At 46.3% G+C, this 18,884-nt stretch overlaps 1 protein-coding gene across 6 annotated transcripts in view; it reads right to left on the bottom strand.

Annotated features, from left to right (window-relative positions):
- The window catches only part of Trim2 (tripartite motif containing 2), a 192,862-nt gene that overhangs the window by 19,410 nt on the left and 154,568 nt on the right, over positions 1–18,884 (bottom strand). For all 6 annotated transcript variants that reach the window (XM_045130717.1, XM_045130715.1, XM_045130716.1 and 3 more), the window contains exons 4-6: positions 8,522–8,673; positions 7,312–7,492; positions 5,377–6,100 (exon numbers count right to left, since the gene is read on the bottom strand). In XM_045130717.1, coding sequence (XP_044986652.1) covers positions 5,377–6,100; positions 7,312–7,492; positions 8,522–8,673 — 1,057 coding nt within the window. The remainder of the gene's footprint in view (positions 1–5,376; positions 6,101–7,311; positions 7,493–8,521; positions 8,674–18,884) is intronic.

Below are 18,884 nucleotides of genomic sequence, written 5' to 3'. Positions count from 1 at the left end.
GAGGTAGAGGTAACTACTCTTTGGGCTCATATGGATCATGTATTCTCTTTAAATCTTTTAGAAACTCTGTTTTCCTGCACACAGTGCTGTAACTGTTTACCTGTATGCCATCCTAGACTATATGCCCCCTGAGGGAAGGACTAACGTCTGTGCTGTTTCCTGTTACGCCCTATGACCTAGTGCTAGACTTTGAAGGATGAGTGCCGCCCAAAGACCCAGGATTGCAGGCTTGGTCCCCAGTCCATGACACATGACAAGCCAACACACACCACTGTGCTTCATATGTAGTAAACATAAGTTGTCTCTGTTTCCATTTGAAATAAAGGAAGTGATTGCAAGGAGGAGATTCTCAAGGGGCTGAGGTGGGGATTGTATAATAAATGATCTCAGATGTCATTATATGCTTATATACTTAAATTTTTAAAAATATTTATTTATTGGAGACAGAAAGAGAGAGAGGAGGTGGAGATTGTATAATAAATGATCTCAGATGTCATTATATACTTAAATTTTTAAAAAATATTTATTTATTGGAGACAGAGAGAGAGAGAGAGAGGGAGAGAAAGAGAGAGAGAGAGAGAGACAGAGAGAGAGAGGAGAAAGAGAATGAGTGCACCAAGGCATCCAGCCACTGTAAACGAATTCCAGTCACGTGCACCACTTTGCGCATTTCACTTATGTGGGTACTAGGGAATTGAACCTGGTTCCTTAGGCTTTGAAGGCAAGTGCCTTAACCTCTAAGCCAACTCTCCAGCCTCCCTTACATACTTTAAGGAAGTGGTAGTTTACTGAGGCGAGGCAGGAGGAGGGGCATGAAATAGTATAATAATATCTTACTATGAAGTCTCTGAACACAGGCTAAGTGACCTATCCTATTCATTCTATTCCATTCCACTTCTAGTCATGATTCTGGGTATCAACTTGGGGCCTCATGCATACCAGACAAGTGCTCTTCTACTGTGCTAGGTGCCCCTTCCACACCCCACCCCTGCCTTACACACCCATTTAAATTACATGTTCTAGAGCACATACAAGTGTTTCTTTCAACCTCTTATCAGCTCATTAAGACACAGTGTAGGAACTGCATAATTTGAAGCAATTCGATTGTAATTCTTTCCCTCCCTCCCACATCTTCTGCCTCCCTTTTGTTCCATGACTTTCTTGAGTGACTAAATTGGCTCATAGACTCCAGTCAGTAAACTCTAGCAGTCAGGGAATATAATCCTCGTGTTTCAAGGAACTGTCATCAACAGACACCCTGTGCTGCTTCTCTTAATTTAAGAGACAGACCCTGTAACTTACATTCACACAATTCACTTAAGCTCAGCAATGAAAGACGCTTGCTGACAAAGCTTGCTGGTCCCAGTTGGATACCCCAGTACCCAATTAAAGCCAAATGCATAAAGTGGTGCATGCATTTGGAGTTCATTCACAAGAAGCCCTGGTAGACCCACACATACACACCCTCTCTCAAATACACACATCAAAATATTTTTTATTTTATTTTTATTTATTTGAGAAAGAGAGTGAGAATGGACATACCAGGGCCTCTAGTCATTGCAAAGGAACTCCAGACACATGTACCCGATGTGCATCTGGCTTTGTGGGTTCTAGGGAATCGAACCTGGGTCCTTAGGCTTCACAGGCAAGCACCATAACCACTAAGCAATCTCGCTAGCTCTTAAAATGTTTTTATAAATTGACAAATAAACACAAGGAGTTACATCAAACTAAAATGCTTCCGAACAACAAAAGAGAGGTTCACCAGAGAAAGAAGAAGCTTACATGATGGAAGGTCATGCAACCTGCACATACTCTGAGGGGTTCATATCTAAAATGCAGTGAATGCAAGCAATCTGACAAAGTTTTTCCCCCCCTTTTCTTTAAAAAAATTAGTATCTTTTTTTTTTTTTTTTTTTTGGTGGGGCCTTATCTCTTCACTGCGGTGATGTTGTGCAAGAGATTCTTAGTTTAATTTAATAACCCCATTTATCTAGTTTTACTTTTGCTTCTGGTGCTGTTAGATCCATATCTAAAATAATCATTACTTATGTAGCCTAGCTGGCCTGGAAATCTCCATCTTTCTGTCTCAGCCTTCCAAACACTGGGATTATAAGAGTGCCCCGCCCCACCTGGTTCTAAACAACTCAATGTTGATAAGACAACCTTTTTAGAAATTTAAAGATGGGAAAATGGGGCTAGGGAAATGGCTCAGTTGTTAAACACCCTTGCTCACAAAGCCTGATGACCTGGGTTGGGCCCAGGTTCAAATCCCTAGAACCCACATAAAGCCAGATGTACAAAGTGGTGCATGCACCTGGAGTACACTGCAGTGGCTGGAGGCCCTGGTACTGTCTCTCTCTCTCTTTGAAAACCAGTAATTTTTTTTTTTTTAAAGAAGATGGGCAGATGATCTAAATATGCATTTCTCCAAGAAGACATAAATGGTCAATAAATATACTAACAATGGTCAGCATTACTAATCATCAGGGAAATGCTCATGAAAACAAAAATGAGCTGTCACCTCAGAAGTGCAGTCATCAGAGACAAAGGAGAGGTGGTGACGAGGCTGTGGATGAAAGGGAGCCCTTGCCACTGTGTGGGGGGGGGAAAGGGGGAGGACAGCCATTATTATCTAAAACAGCAGAGAGGTTCCTCAAAATACTGAAAACAGAACTATAATACAATCCAACAATATCATGAGGATTTCTCAGAAGGAAATGAAATCAGCATGTGAAAGAGATGTCTGTCCTTGTTCATTGCAGCATTATCCACAATTGCCAAGAAACAGGAACAACTTGCATCAAAGGATAGGTAGGCAGGGCCGGAGGGATGGAGTAGTGGTTAAGGCGCTTGCCTGCCAAGCCAAAGGACCCAGGTTCAGTTCCTCAGTAGCCATGTAAAACCAGATGCACAAGGTGGTACATGCATCTGGAGTTTGTTTGCAGTGGCTAGTTGCCCTGGTATATCCATTCTCTTTCGATCTGCCTCTTTCTCTCTTGAATAAAAATAAAATATTTTTATCAAAAAAAAAAAAAAGGATAAGTAGGTACTGGAGAGAAGGCTCAGTGGTTAAGGTGCTTGTCTGTGAAGACTAAGGACCCATGTTCTACTCTCTAAGTCCCATGTTAGCCAGACAAACAAACAAAGTTGAGGCAAGCACAAGGTTGCACATGCCCAGTAGGTGGCGCAAGTATCTGGAGTTTGAATGTAATGGCTGAGGCCCTGGGGTGCCAATTCTCTCTTTCTCTTTCTCACTTTCTCTAAAAAAGAAATTTTAAAAAAGGATGAGTAGAGAGAGGGATGAGGCTCATCAGTTAAAGGCACTTGCTTGCAAAGCTTACTGGTCACATTTCAATTCCCCAGCCATTCACATAAAGCTAGATGGATTTTCAGGGGCAGCTGCACGACCCTGGTACCCCAACCACACATGCAAATAAAGAAATGATTTTTTTTAAGGGATAATAAGATAAAGAAAGTGTTATATAATAGAATACTAGTCAATCTTGGAAACACAGAGATTCTATCATTTGTGACATTGTGGATGAACCTAGAGGGTATTTTTGTGCCTTCACTTTATGGACTTGGAAACTGAAGTTTGAGGTCGCAGGAAGAGTTACCCAAGGCTCAAGTCAGTGGGGAAACCAGAGTGATGGGATCCAGTCCTGAGACCACCCCATTTTGTCCCCTGCACCCACGCTCACGTCTGGCCAAGGGAAGCATGGGAGCCTCCTTGCTCTGAAAGAAGTTATGTGTCATAGCACAGTCTTTACCCAGAGTCCTTCTCAAGAACCAACAGAGTGATCAAAGGAGCCTTAGTTACTCAAGACGGTCCATGGAAAGCGAGCAATGGCAAGAGCAGTTAGCCAGCTCTGCCTCTTGACTCTCGCTGCCAGAGCTCACAGGGGAGCTCAACAGGTTCCGAGAGCTTCTGCAGTAGCAAAAAAATCTGTCTCCCTCATTTTGCCCAAGGCACCCCCAGTTTACTGGAACCTGCTTTTCTATGGGCGTCAGTTAGCACACTGTGCAGGACTCTTGGATTCTGCGAGGTAGACAGAACAGGGAGAAAGAGGTGGGCTGAGCACAAGAGTAGTCAGTTCTCTCCCTTGGGAATGACTGGGCCCTTTGGTGGCAACAGCTAGCTTGCTTTCTCCTGAGGAGACAAGTGGTTAAAATAAACAGAGGAGGGAGGGGCAACCACTGCGGTCCTACGTGGAGAGATGGTTTAGCAGTAAGGCGCTCACCTGCAAAGCTTGAAGACCCAGGTTCAATTCCCCAGTACCCACGTAAGCCAGATGCACAAGCTGGCACATGTGTCTGGAGATTGTCTGCAGTGGCTTGAGGCCCTGGCATGCCCATTATCTCTATCTGCCTCTTTCTCTCTCTCAAGTGTCCATCCGGGCTCACCTTCTGACTTCATCCCCAGGCCCACCTGAACCCCATTCCATTCTCCTGTGAGGTTCTGTCTGTGAGGTTCAGCTCCACTCCACACATCTGGAGGCCTCACGGATTCCCACAGGCCACTGCCCCTCCCCAGAGGCTGCTGGAGCCATGGATGGTTCAGATACGACTCTAGCAGCACCAGAAGCAAAAGCAAACCCAGACACATTTGGGGTTGTCCAGTGGCATGAGCTCCACCCGGAGCAACCGGGTTTCACAGGAATAGGATAGGATTGCCCGAGACCAGGCTCTCCTTGCCTGGGGGTTGGGCAGGAGCCCTCCAAAGACACCCCACGGGGCTGCTGGTGTGTGTGTGTGTGTGTGTGTGTGTGTGTGTGTGTGTGTGTGTGTGTGTGTTTGGGGGGGGTGCTCACAAACCTCTCCTTTAAAATTGCCACATTATGAGTGGTGGCATTTTCTATTTCTTTTCTTTCTTTTTTTTTTTTGCTTCTTTTCAGTTCCTACTTTTCTACAATGAATACACAGTATTTTTACTTGTTAAACAGGAGGAGAAGAAGGGAGGAAGAGGAGGAGGAGAAGAGGAAGAAGGGACAGTAGGAGAGGAGGGATAAAGGTGGGAGGAGGGAGAGGAGGTGAAAGGAGAGTCCCAGAGGGCGAGCAGGAAAAAGGGGGGAAGAGAGGGAGGGGAAGGGAGGGGAGAGACAGGGAGAAGGAGAGGGAGGGAGGGGAGAGACAGGGAGAAGTAGAGGGAGGAGAAAGCAAGAGAGGAAGGGGAGAGGGAGGGAGAAGAAGGAAAGAGAGGGAGGGGAGAGAGGGAGAAGGAGAGGAAGAGGAAGGAGAAGGAAAGAGAGGAAGGGGAGAGGAAGGGAGGAGAGGAAGGCGGGGAGGGAGAGGAGGGGAGAGGGAAGCCAGGAGGCAGCGCTGCGTGCAGGACAGGCTGGGGGATGCGGGGCCCGGAGTCGGGCCCCCCCTTACCCACTCGGAAGATCAGGTCGTCCTCGATGGGGTTCTCTTTCCTCTTGCCCGTGCTGTACATGCTGGCCGGTCTCTTCACGGCTTTCTGCTTGACGTGGCCGCTCCCGGGGGACTTGACGCGCCTCTTGACCCCTTCGGTGGTGGGGGACACGTCGGCCGAGCGGATGACCTTGAGCTTGAAGGGGCTGCCGCGGATGTGCTGGTCGTGCAGCCGGAGGGACAGGGTGAAGTCGCCCTCCTTCTGCACGGTGTAGAGGAACTCGTAGGTGCCGTTCTTGTTGTCCAGGATCTCGCCGTCGGCCACGCTGCCGTCGGGGGTGCTGAGCTCGGCCGTGAGGTACGCGTTGCCCGTCTTGCACAGCTCGCCGTCCTTGTCCTTGGTCGTGATGGTCACAGACATGGGCTGCCCGATGATGGTCTGCCGCAGGCCCTCGCCCGTGGCCACCGTCTCCGAGGCGACGGCGTTGGTGGTGAGGATGGTGCCCAGGTTGTGGATGGACTTCTTCAGGCCTTCGGTTTCCACGATGAAGTCGAGCTGGTCGTTCTCGCGCGGCTGCAGCGGGAAGTCCTGGTCGGCCAGCTCGGTCAGCTTCTCGCTCATCTGCTTCCTCACCAGCAGCACCTCGGTCTCCGAGCCGTGGTCCAGGGCCTGCGCCGTGAAATTACTGCAGCTCCTGATGCTCTCCTGGCCCCGCAGCAGGGTGTCCAGCTGCGACTGCAGCACCTGCGGGGGGGGGAGGACACGGGAGGGGACACGGGCTGTCCACACACACACACCCCACCCGCCGGCCGCCGGACCCCGCCCTCCGCCCGCAGCAACCAGCTTCTTTCCACTCCTTGGCTTGGGGCAACTGGCATTCCACGGGACCCAGTGAAGCCATGCGGAATCCCAAATGGCATTCACCTGTCCCTTCGGTAGATGTCCCTTGGCCTCGCCCCCGCCCCGGGCGCCTACGCGGGAGTTGTCTCGGTCACGTGTTTGGATGGGGCAGACAGCAGCTGTCACTGACAGACTGCCTCGGCAAACCAATGGTCTGCCTGATCGGAGGAATGTGTTCATTACATGGTATGTTTCCCTTACGTTCAAAGGCTCCCCGATTACCTACTACCTAAAGGAGCAGAAACTGATCAAATGAAGAGAAATCTCCATACCAGAAACTTTCCGCCCTCCCTTTTGTGAACAGACTTGCCAGCTGGAATAAAGACTGCACTCAGAGTTCGCTTTGAAGTTGAAGAACAGGTTAGTGTGGGTGAGAGCAATTAAGAGACCGTCCCACATCACAATTAAGGAACCTAAACAATCCGTCCAACCCCTCTCTCCTGAAAGCATGCCATAATAGTCAACCTCTCCTTTTGTCAAATTATAAATTGGTACTTAAGGTCACGGAATTACAGTTTTGCTAAAAACAGGAAAGATTAAAATAGGTAGTTTCTTTTCATTTTTTTTTTTTAATGTATGTGTGTCTATGTGTATAATGCTAGGGTTTCCAGCTGCTGCAAACAAATATCTGTCCAGTTCTACATGGGTGACTGGGAACTGAACCCAGGATGCAAGGTCCTGTAAGCAAGAACCTCCAACCACTGAGCCATCTCCCCATCTCCAAGATAATCTCTTATTTTTAATTTTTTTCCCCCCATGGCATGGTCTCGCTCTATCCCAGGCTGACCTAGAATTCACTACATAGTCTCAGGCTGGCCTTGAACTCACAGCGATTCTCCTACCTATGTCTCCTGAGTGCTGGGATTACAGGCATGCCCCAAGCCACACTCTGGCTTGAGATAATCTTTAAAATGAAAACTGCAGGTCACAATCCAAAGATGGCCCTCATTTACGTCCCCAGGCTGCTGCTACCAGAACACGACAGGACAGTGCCCTGATGGTGTGCCCCTGGGTCACGTCTGTCCCGAGCACCTGCGCGGTTGCTACGCTCTTACCTTGTGCTTGAGGCCATAGTTGACTTCCAGCTCCATAAGCAGCACGCTTTTCCGCACATTTAACGTCTTCTGCAGCTCGTCAAATGTGGAGTGGATGTCGTCCACGATGCTGGCCTTCTGGCTGGTTAACTGATGAATGATTTCCGAGATGAACTGAAGAGCAGAGTCTATTTCTGGGAGTCTGGGGGACAATCATTAAGTATCGTTATTTAACACCCACCCAGAAATAGTCTAGAGTCTATCCGAGCACTCTATTTTGTCCCTAAACAAAATAAAGCAAAACAAAATTATATATGACTTTCACCAATTTTAAAAAGCAACAGAATGGAATTGAATGCATGAGATATTGAGGGTCACATCTATTTCACTCTACCTCCGAGCATCTAATTTTAATAACTGATGATACAAAGACCTGGAATTTCCTGAGAAACCTGTATGGCCAGATCATTTGTTCTTTGTTGCTGAAAACGATCTTATTCTCTTCCAGCTGTCACAACCTTCCCCCACAGCGGTGACACCAAAAATGTCTTTAGACATTGTCAAATATCCCCTGGGGGTACAGTTACTCCTGGTTGAGAACCACTGCTGTAAATGCATAGCTATGTCCTTCTTTAAATTTTTTAAAATCAGGCACATATATTCAATTTCCTGAGCATTTCTTACAAATTTCCGAGTTTGTTTAATTAATAAAGATTAGCTGCATCTTTCTTACTAGGGCTCCTGACTCTGTCTACTTTTCAGCTGGTGATAGTTTCTTCTTTTGGTCTTTCTCAGGCACATTCTGTGTCCATGCCAAAGAAAACCTGGAGTGGAGCACGTGAGGAGCAGCATTGAGCAATCACTGCTCAGTACCATTGTGTGGGAACTGGTGCCAGCCACCATGACGCGCTCTGAGTGTGGCAACAGCCCTGGTTCCGGCCAGGAACTTCTGAGATCTCCTGACAGTATTGTCCCTGAGTAAACTTTCATCCATTTAACTTTTCTATAAGCCTGAAACTAAAAGTGCCGTCGCTCAGAAGCCACCGGAATATTCCCAGGGAGAGCACAGGAGAACTTTATCATACACTGGTTTGTCACGACCCAAGGAGAATGACATAAAAGCTGATACCTCAAGGGTAACGTGACCCTACCATTTCAGAGACCAGGAACAATGAGGCCAGCTAGGGCACAGGCGGCCTGTGGGCAGTCTGGTGGAGGGGACTGACCGCACCTTTTGTTGACGGCATCCAGCTGGACCTGGAGGGAGGCTTTGTGCTGCTCGACCACGTCTTTGAGCGGGACAGTGGGGTGCTCAGCGTGCTCCCCGTCAGTGCACTCACGACACATGGCGGTCTCACAGGACTGGCAATAAAACTCCATCACCTGCGGGCGACACAGAAAGGGCCCAGGTTCAGCCAGGGGTTGAAGGCGTACTCTCCAGGAAGCGAATTCTCTGCATCCTCTCAGTTCCTTCTCGTGGCTACAGGGAAGGCTGGCACGGTGGCATCCAGCTTCGTGGCGGTGAAGGAAGAACGAGGTCTCATGTGACAGATCTCAACGAGAGGCGGATCCAACTCCAAAACCACTGCTACGGCACCCAAAAAGCCAGCTTTTTAGTGGCCACCCCTAAGGCAGAACTACGCAGGGATATGGCCCTCAAACTTTGGTCTTGGAACCACTGTACACTGTAAAGACTTGTGAGGACTCAAAAGGATCCCGTGTGCATGTGGATTATGTTTACAAAGATCTGCAGTATTAGTAGTGGAGCGGCCAGCAAGATGGTTCAGTGGGAAAAGCACTAGCGTTGCAAACCTGGAGACCCATGTTTGCAAGCCCAGGACCCATGTAAAATGCTGGCATGATGGCACATGTCTGTATGCAGCCTCAGCACTGGGGAGGTGAGGACAGGAAGACCCCTTTCCCCAGGGATTTCTGGCCAGCTTGTCTACCTGAACTGGTGAGCTCTGGGTCCATCAGGAGACCCTGTCTCAAAAACAGAGAAAGAGGGGCTGGAGAGACAGCTCAGCAGTTAAGATGCTTGCCTACAAAGCCTAATGACCTAGGTTTGATTCCCCAGTACTCACATAAAGCCAGGGGCACAAAGTGATGCATGCATCTGGAGTTTGTTCGCAGTGGCTGGAGGCCTGGCCATGCCCATTCTGTCTGTCTCTTCTCTCTATCTCTCTCTGATTGCAAATAAATAAAAAATTTTCACTTATTGTTTTTGAGAGAGAGAGAGACAGAAAGAAACAGAGAAAATGGGCTCTAGCCACTGCAAACAAACTCCAGACGCATGCACCACCTTGTGCATCTGGCTTTCTGTGGGGAATTGAACCTGAGTCCTTAGGCTTCTCAAGCAAGCACCTTAACCACTAAGCCATCTCTCCACCCCAAATATATATATATATATATATTTGTTTGTTTGTTTTCAGGTAGGGTCTCACTCTACTTCAGGCTGACCTGGAATTCACTATGTCGTCTCAGGATGGCCTCCAACTCACGGCAATCCTCCTACCTCTGCCTCCCAAGTGCTGGGATTAAAGGTATGCACCACCATACCTGGATATAGTCCCCTGCAAATTTTTTAAAAATATTTTTAAAAAATTTATTGGACAAAAAAAGAGGGAGAGAGAGTGAGAGAATAGGCATGCCAGGGCCTCCAGCCACTGCAAATGAACTCCAGATACATGCGCCCCCTTCCTGGGTCCTTTGGCTTTGCAGGCAAATGCCTTAACCATTAAGCCATCCTTCCAGTCCCCAAAAATATTTTTTAAAAATAGAGAAAGACATCTGATGTCAACCTCTGGCCTCTACATGCATGTGCACACGGGCACTTGCACCCACACTCATGCATATAAACGTGCATATACATGTGCATGCCTATCACATACATTTACATACAAAAGAGATTTAAACAGCAACCTTTATTAGTTTATTAAAAGCAATAATGATTCCACTTGAATATTAGTGTGGATAATGCAACTTGTGAAAAATGAAAACACCATTAAAATAGGCAATTCTGCGAGGAACGTGGTACTGTTTCCACTCTTTGAAACCTCTGTAGTGTCCACCTCAGTAGAAGACAGCTGGGTTCCCATACCCGCTTCTGCACTCACAACACATGACAGCCTCTGCGACGTCCCGCCAGACCCTCCTTAGAGAGTGCAAGTGGCTGGGCGTGGTGGCACACGTCTTTAATCCCAGCACTTGAGAGGCAGAGGTAGGAGGATCGCCATGAGTTCAAGGCCAGCCTGAGACTACAGAGTGAATTCCAGGTCAGCCTGGGCTACAGTGAGACCCTACCTCAAAACACCAAAAATATAGATATAGATATAGATATAGATATATGTAATTTATTTATTTATTTGAGACTTGTAGCCACTGCAAATGAATTCCCGATGCATGCACCTCTTTGTGCATCTGGCTTACATGGGTCCTGGGGAATTGAACTGGGGTCCTCTGGCTTTGCAGGCAAGTGCCTTATCCGCTAAGCCATCTTCTCCAGCCCTGAGATGACATTCTTAATGAGAACATCCTCTTTGTACATCTAAACATCCTTTGTTAGTAAGACGTCCAAGTCAGCAGCGACAAGAGTCCCTGATCATTGGTGTACCTGGGATCAGCAGGCGTGAGCTCAAGCATCAGCTTTTGTGCAAGGAGCTCTCAGATCCCTGGCCGTCATTCCTCTGTTTCTTTCCCACTTGCACAGTGCTGCTATGTGGCAGTTTAATTAGCAGACGTGTGGCGTCACAGCATTTCAGAGCACATGACAGGCTTTCATCCATGGCGCTAATCAGCGCCGGCCGGTCGCTGGCATGGTGGCACCCTGCCTGCTGTTAATCACCAGATTTTATTAACCTTCAGACGCTTGACTTGTTTTTAAAGATTTACCCGTGGCAATTAGCTACAGCAATTTATCTGCAATATCGCATGTGTTTGACTTGAATACGTAATGGGGACATCTCAGTTGCAAAGCAGCAGCCGTGAACTCCTAGACTCTCCGTGCCGACATCAGAGTGACTGAAAACGCATGCAGTCATTTCCCAGGACCTCTTGCTGGCATAGAAATTTACAATTCCAACGAATCCTAATGACTCAGCACAGAGAAAGAGCTCTAAACATACTGTAAATAGCTTCGCTCACCTCAAGGAGGGTCAAACTCTTTAGATAGATTTAATTTTTAATGTCATTTGATGAGATGTGTTTGATAGAAAGGAGGGTGGAATTTTAGCTGAAAGAATCTAATTTTGCTGGAATTTGCATCACTGGGAGCATTTCTGCTTAGCTAGCAGTCAGATCTCTCCTTCTGAAGTGTGCTCAGAAAGGCATCTTCAGGAATTCTTTCTTTCTTTGAGAGAGAGAAGGAAGGCAGATCGGGAGGGAGGGAGAGAGAGGGAGAGAATGGCCACACTAGGACCTCTTGCCCCTGCAAACGAACTCTAGACACATGTGCCACCTTGTGCATCTGGCTTTACATGGATACTAAGGGACTGAACCTGGGTCCTTAAGCTTCACAGGCAAGCACTTTAACAGCTAAGATCTCTCTCCAACCCCAAAATTCTTTTCTAATTTTTAATTTAGGCTTTCTCCCACAGGTTGTTTTTTTTTTTTCCTGAAAAAGATAGTGCCATAATATGTGTGTGTGTGTGTGTGTGTGTGTGCGTGCGCGTGTGCATGCGTGTGTGCTGGGGAGACAGCTCAGCTGTTGTCTGCAAAGCCTGAGGGCTGGGGTTTGATTCCCCACTACCCAAATAAAGCCAGATGCACATGCATCTGACATTCATTTGCAGTGGCAAGAAACCCTGGAGTGACCCATACACACACACACACACACACACACACACACACGCATAAATAAATAAATCTTACTTTAAGAAATCCATAGCTTGCTTTGTTTATGTATGCATGTATGTATTTTGTGCAGTCTGGGGCTAGAACCCTGGGCCTTGGGCATGCTAAGCAAGTGCTCTACCATGAGACACACTCTAAGCTCCATACATATGGTATTTTATTCATGTTAAATGTTATTTATTTATTTGTGCACACATGGGTCTTTTGCCACTGCAGACAAAGGCCAGATGCATGCACGACTTTTTTCATTATTGTCAAGTTTTACGTGGGTGCTGGGAATTGGACTCAGGCTTTATAAGCAAGGGTCTCTGACCACTGAGCCATACCCCCACTCCCTTATTCACTGTTTTGGTGCTAAGGACAGAAGTCAGGACATGTGCTGAATTAATGAGCTACTTCCCCCACCCTTCCTACTTTCTTTGGAGACACGGTCTTGCTATGTCGTCCAAGGTGGCTTCACACTTGTAAACTTGCGACCTGTCTGCCATAGCTACCCAAGTGCTAGAGAACTGCGGGCACGTGCCCCCACTCCTGGCACATAGTAATTCTAGTCAACCTCTGCCTCAGCTGGGGACCCAGGTTAGACAACTGGGAGTCACTTGGTGTCGCCTGGAACTGGTGACAATAAACTCCTGCAGCTGAGCTCTCCAGTCTCACTCTCTTTGGTTTGGATCAGGCCCAGTCTGTGGGTGACTCCAGCAGACTCCCAAGTGATCCCCCTGAAATCTCAGGATCCTCTACTTTGAATTACCTTCCCACATCTCTGGCTACTCTGGGAAGAGTTCTTTGCAAATTATGCACATGTGTCCTGGTCCTTAGCACCAGTGACTAGCTTCCCGTGACTGAGCTCAGACCCTGGTTTCTGCCCATGGCATTCAGCACCCACCAGGCCCGTTTTACCACTTCCTGGTCCCTAAGGACACTGGGTGATGTAGAGCATGTCACTCTGGAGTGTTCCATTCTGACACTTTGTCCCTTATGAATAATAATAATAAAGCTTATTCCTTTAAACATCATGTATTATTTAATTTGTGGCCCTAAAATTAAAAAACAAAACTCTAAACATATGAATATGTTCACATATATTAGAACTCATGTGATTTGCTGTTTTTTGTTTTTTTTTTTTTGAGGTAGGGTCTCTCTGTAGCCCAGGCTGACTTGGAATTCACTATGTAGTCTCAGGGTGGCCTTGAACTCACAGCTATCCTCCTACCTCTACCTCCCAAGTGCTGGGATTAAAGGCATGTGCCACCACGCCCGGCTTTTTAAACAGAGTAGTGATTTTTGGGTTATTTTATTTTTTTAAATTTTTATTTATTTATTTATTTTGAGGTAGGGTCTCACTCTAGCCCAGGCTGACCTGGAATTCACTATGTCGTCTCAGGGTGGCCTTGAACTCACGGTGATCCTCCTACCTCTGCCTCTCAAGTACTCAAGTGCTGGGATTAATTAGAGGCATGTGCCACCACGCTGGGCTATGATTTGCTTTTAAAGATCAATTCTAGGCTTAAAGGGGGTATAGCTAAGTCCCAAATAAATAAAAGTAATAAATAATCAGTTTTAATACTTATACCATAATTGGCTAAAAGAATTCACTATAATTTATCCATGTCTCTAATATTGTACACTTAGTCTATTTCCAATTTTTATTATAATATAAAGATGACAATGAACATTCTTTATTTTATTTATTTATTTTTGGCTTTTCAAAAAAAAAAAAAAAAAAGGCAGGGTCTCGCTGTAGCCCAGGCTAACCTGTAATTCACTCTATAGTCTCAGGGAGGCCTCAAACTCCAGATGCATGCACCACCTTGTGCATCTGGCTTATGTGGCTACCGGGGATACAAACCTGGGTCCTTAGGCTTCGCAGGTAAGTGCCTTAACTGCTAAGCCATCTTTCCAGCCCTCAACTTCAACTTTCTAAAAAGCAATCTTAGCAGGGCTTGGTAGTGCACACCTTCAATCCCAGCACTCAGGAGGTAGGAGGATCACCGTGAATTCAAGGCCACCCTGAGAGTATAGAGTGAATTCCAGGTTAGCCTGGGCTAGAGCAAGACCCTACCTCGAAAAACAAAAAACAAAAATATAAATAAATAAAAAAGAGCATTTTGCCCTTCTACCCACAGCATATAAAATGCCAACACTGCTTTTTTGTTTGTTTTTGAGATAGTGAATTTCCAGGCTGACTTGGAACTCACTACATAGTCTCAGGGTGGCCATGGACTCACGATTCACCTACCTCTGCCTCACAAATGCTGGGATTAAAGGCGTGCGCCACCACACCCAGCTTTTTTTTTTTTTTTAATCAAGAGGAGCTGATTATTTGTGAAGTCTAAACATGTTTTATGTGATTATTAGCTATTTTTATCTTCCCTGTGGATTTTCTGAGTTCTCTGCTCATTTGCTTTTGTGATAATCAGATTTTCTTAACTTGTCACTTCTTACATGTTGAGAACTCACTAAGGTATTTTAATTATTAATTTTACAGCTACTATCATAAGTTGAATTATTAATAGCTTTCATTTAGTTGTAGCTTCACTCAGTTTTGTCATTGGGTAATAAGTGTGTCATAAATTATTCTTCAGAAACATGTCACATCTACTATTTGCTTTCATGTTTCATGCATTTATTTTGTTTTCTTTTTCCTTAATTCTTTTTTTCTTTTGAGACTGGATCTCAAAAGATCCCAGTCATGCCTTGAACTTGTTATGTAGCCCAGGCTGAGTGTGGATTCACAGTGATCCTCTTGCCTCAGCCTAGGAACGGGGATTACAGGCAAGTACCACCAAGACAAGCTCTAAGACTTTGAGTTCAATTCTTTTCAAATAAAGGAGGATACTTCTTTTTTTTTTTGCATGTGTATATATTACATATGGTGTGGTATATATTGTGTACACATATGTGCAGATGCACATGCCCCATAGGCGCACATGTGAGGGCTAAAGGAGAACATGGGGTGTCCTCCTGGGTCACATTTCCACTTTATCTCTTTCAGACAGACTCTCTCACCAAATCTGGAACTGCCTTTTTTTTAAAAAAAATTATTTATTTATTTATTTGAGAGCGACAGACACAGAGAGAAAGACAGATAGAGGGAGAGAGAGAGAATGGGCGCGCCAGGGCCTCCAGCCTCTGCAAACGAACTCCAGACGCGTGCGCCCCCTTGTGCATCTGGCTAACGTGGGACCTGGGGAACCGAGCCTCGAACTGGGGTCCTTAGGCTTCACAGGCAAGCGCTTAACCGCTAAGCCATCTCTCCAGCCCTGGAACTGCCTTTTTGTTGGTCTGCTTGGTTGACCAGTGAGCCCCAGTGATTCCCTGGTCTCTGTCCCTCGCAGGACTGGGAGTACAAGTGAACACTCAGCTTGTTCTGTGGGTGCTGGGGATTTAAGCTAAGGGGGTCTCAGACCCTCTTACTTGAGCGACAAGCACTCTCTCTAACATGCTGCGTCATTTCCTCGGCCCTGAGAATCCATCAGCCTGTTTAATTTCCTGAATAGATTTGACTGTATGCTATACATTCGACAAATTTTCTACTTCCATGTTTCATAAATAGTCTGAGTTTGCCATTTCTTTTTTCTTAAGATTTAAAAAAAAATTTTAATTTATTTATTATAGTCAGCGAGAGAGTGAGGATGGGCATGCCAGGGCTTCTTAGCCACTGCAAATGAACTCCAGACACATGCACCACCATGTGCGTCTGGCTTACGTGGGACCTGGAGAATCGAACCTGGGCCCTTAGGCTTCGCAGGCATGTGCCTTAACCGCTAAGCCACCTCTCCAGCCCTGCCATTTATTTTTTTGAGTAAATAAGAATTTTTTAAAAATTGTGATTTTTCCATAAACACATGAAATCATGCATTTAATTTTAGTACACTGCGCAGGAACTGAGTTGATAAAATTAGAAAATATAGTGATATCTTCTTTATAATTTAGGATAGGATCAATTTTCATCGCTCAAGATCTCACGATCTTAATAGCTTAGCTTCACTTGACTTTTATCAATGTTTTTTCCTGTGTGGGAGGCGGATTTTCAAGTGCAAGGACTCTCCTCTGAAATTCCTTTTCTGTTCTCCAGTGCTGACGATAGTATTCAATCCGGCCTCTTAAATTCGAAATTGGTTTCCCAGTGTTTTGCTTTGGCTGCTCTGTCCCACCCTAAGGACACTGACATATCCAGGTCTTACTTCAAAGGTATAAATGCCTGTGCCACTGCTTATGGAATGTAGGTCAAGCATTTTCTTGGTGCTATCTCTCACAACTGGTCACATGCCACGGTCTCTCCCCGTCCACCCTCCCCGGCTCCTCCCTGCATTATCTGGCCTGCCTGTGTTCTGGCCCTTGCCTTCCAACCCCATGTTCTGAGAGCCCAGCCACCAACCATCCCTGAATTCCACCTTCTGATGGCTTAGGACGTGATCTTCCTGAGTGATCATGTGATCTTCCACATGATCACCCCTTCACACCCCAAAGTTTGGCCACTATCTAGAGTAAATCCCCTACAGGTTTCTAAATGTACTTCTCTACCAGGTGTGATCTGCATGGACTACACTTTCTAGAACCAGCACAGAGAGAGAGAGAGAGAAAAAAATGGTCACAAGAAGAATGGCTAAGCTTCTTTGGTAAACACCCTTTTTTTAAAGATTTTTTTTTTGTTCATTTTTATTTATTTAGTTGAGAGAGACAGAAAAAGAAAGAGGGAGAGAGAGAGGGAGAGAAAGAGAGAGGGAGAGAATGGGTGTGCCAGGGCCTCCAGCCACTGCAAACGAACTCCAGATGTGTGCGCCTCCTTGTGCATCTGGCTAACACGGGTCCTGGGGAATTGAGCCTCGAACTGGGGTCCTTAGGCTTCACAGGCAAGCACTTAACTGCTAAGCCATCTCTCCAGCCCATAAGCACCCTTTTTTCAGGCTCATTTTCCAGAACTCACATAGTGACTCTTCCTTGGGGTACAGTGTGGACATGACACCTGATTGCTATTGCTGATCCAGTGAGCTCCCAATTAAATGATTACAGATGTGCAATCCACGGTGTCTCTCCTGTCTTTGGGTTGCCTCAGAACTTGGGATGCTGTTTCCTCTAGGTCTAGCTTTCATGATGTGCCAGTCACATTTGTGATTAAACTGTCTAAGCCTGAGTTTCTCTATGAAGCCAAGGAAACTAACAGCTGCCTTGCACAATGTGCCGAGGAGCCAAGAATGGATGGCAAATCTGTTCAGCAAGTGGGGACTGACTGGCTTATATGTGTGAGATGAGGTGCTTGGTATGGTGCCATGAACAAGGTCCTAAACCATTTGGAACTTAAAAAACTTTTTTTGTTTACTTTTATTTATTTGAGAGCAACAGAGAGAGAAAGAGGGAGATAGAGAGAGAGAATGGGTGTGCCAGGGCCTCCAGCCACTGCAAACAAACTCCAGATGGGTGCACCCCCTTGTGCATCTGGCTAATGTGGGTCCTGGGGAATCGATCCTCGAACTGGGGTCCTCAGGCTTCACAGGCAAATGCTTAACCACTAAGCCATCTCTCCAGCCCCCATTTGGAACTTTAAAATTTTTCTTTCTTTATTATTATTATTATTTTTTTTTGGTGTTTTTGAGGTAGGGTTTCACTCTAGTCCAGGCTGACCTGGAATTCAATATGTAGTCTCAGGGTGCCTTTGAACTCACGCTGATCCTCCTATCTCTGCCTCTCCGAATGCTGGGATTAAAGGTGTGTGCCACGATGCCCAGCTTTTTTTTTTTTTTTTGGTTTGGAACTTATTTGAAAGAGAAAGCCAGATGATCAATAAGCCAACAGCCCACACATATACATGGGGAGTGCCATGGGGGCAATCAAGGAAGTGGCATGATGGAGGGAAAGAGATGTCTCAGTGAGCATCGCCAGAGAACACTGGGTGGAGGATACTGAGAGCTGGAGACGGTGGCTGAACAAGTGACAAGCAGAAGGAATGGAGAGCACGTGGCAGAAAGGACAGCCCAGCCCAGCCTGCAAGTTCAGTGGACGGCAAGAGATGACGTCAGCACCTCAAGAAGCATCACTTCGCTATCACAATCACTTACTGCCTTGATGAGCTTGGGCCTTTTACTACAAGAAGTTTCAGATATCTTGATGCTTCATATTTATCTGTGGTGTGTATATGTCTGTGCATTGGCCTGGAACCTACCTAATTAGGCTCAACTAGCTGGCTGGTGAGCTCCAGGGATCTGCCTGTCACCCCTTCCCCAGTGGAGGAATTCCCAGTGTTATGCCACCAAGCCTGGCTTTTATGAAGTTCCAGGGGTTGAACTCAGGACCTCATGCTTCCATGACAAGCACTTTACCAACTGAGCTACCGCTGAAGCTCCTCAAATACTTGTAAAGTAGCCAATTCGTAATAAAAAAAATTAACAAAGTCATTAATTAGAAGTCATTTTAGGGGGGATGGGGAGGTGGCTTACTGGTTAAAGGCAGTTGTTTGCAAAGCTTGGCAACTGGGGTTCAATTCCCCAGTACCCACATAAAGCTAGATGTGGCGCACTCATCTGGAGCTTGTTTGCAGCAGCAAGAGGCTATGGCGTGTCCATACTCTGTCTCTCTTATCTCAATCTCTCTCAAATAAATAAATAATAAGTCAGGTGTGGTGGCACATGCCTTTAATCCCAGCACTAGGGAGGCTGAGGTAGGAGGATGGCTGTAAGTTCAAGGCCAGCCTGAGACCAATTTCAGGTCAGCCTGGGCTACAGCAAGACCCTACCTTGAAACTC

Source organism: Jaculus jaculus, chromosome 12, assembly GCF_020740685.1.
Source record: "Jaculus jaculus isolate mJacJac1 chromosome 12, mJacJac1.mat.Y.cur, whole genome shotgun sequence".
In the NCBI taxonomy this organism is placed as follows: domain Eukaryota; kingdom Metazoa; phylum Chordata; class Mammalia; order Rodentia; family Dipodidae; genus Jaculus; species Jaculus jaculus.
The sequence above is the reverse complement of the archived record's forward strand: the minus strand, read 5'-3'. Positions and strand labels throughout refer to the sequence as shown.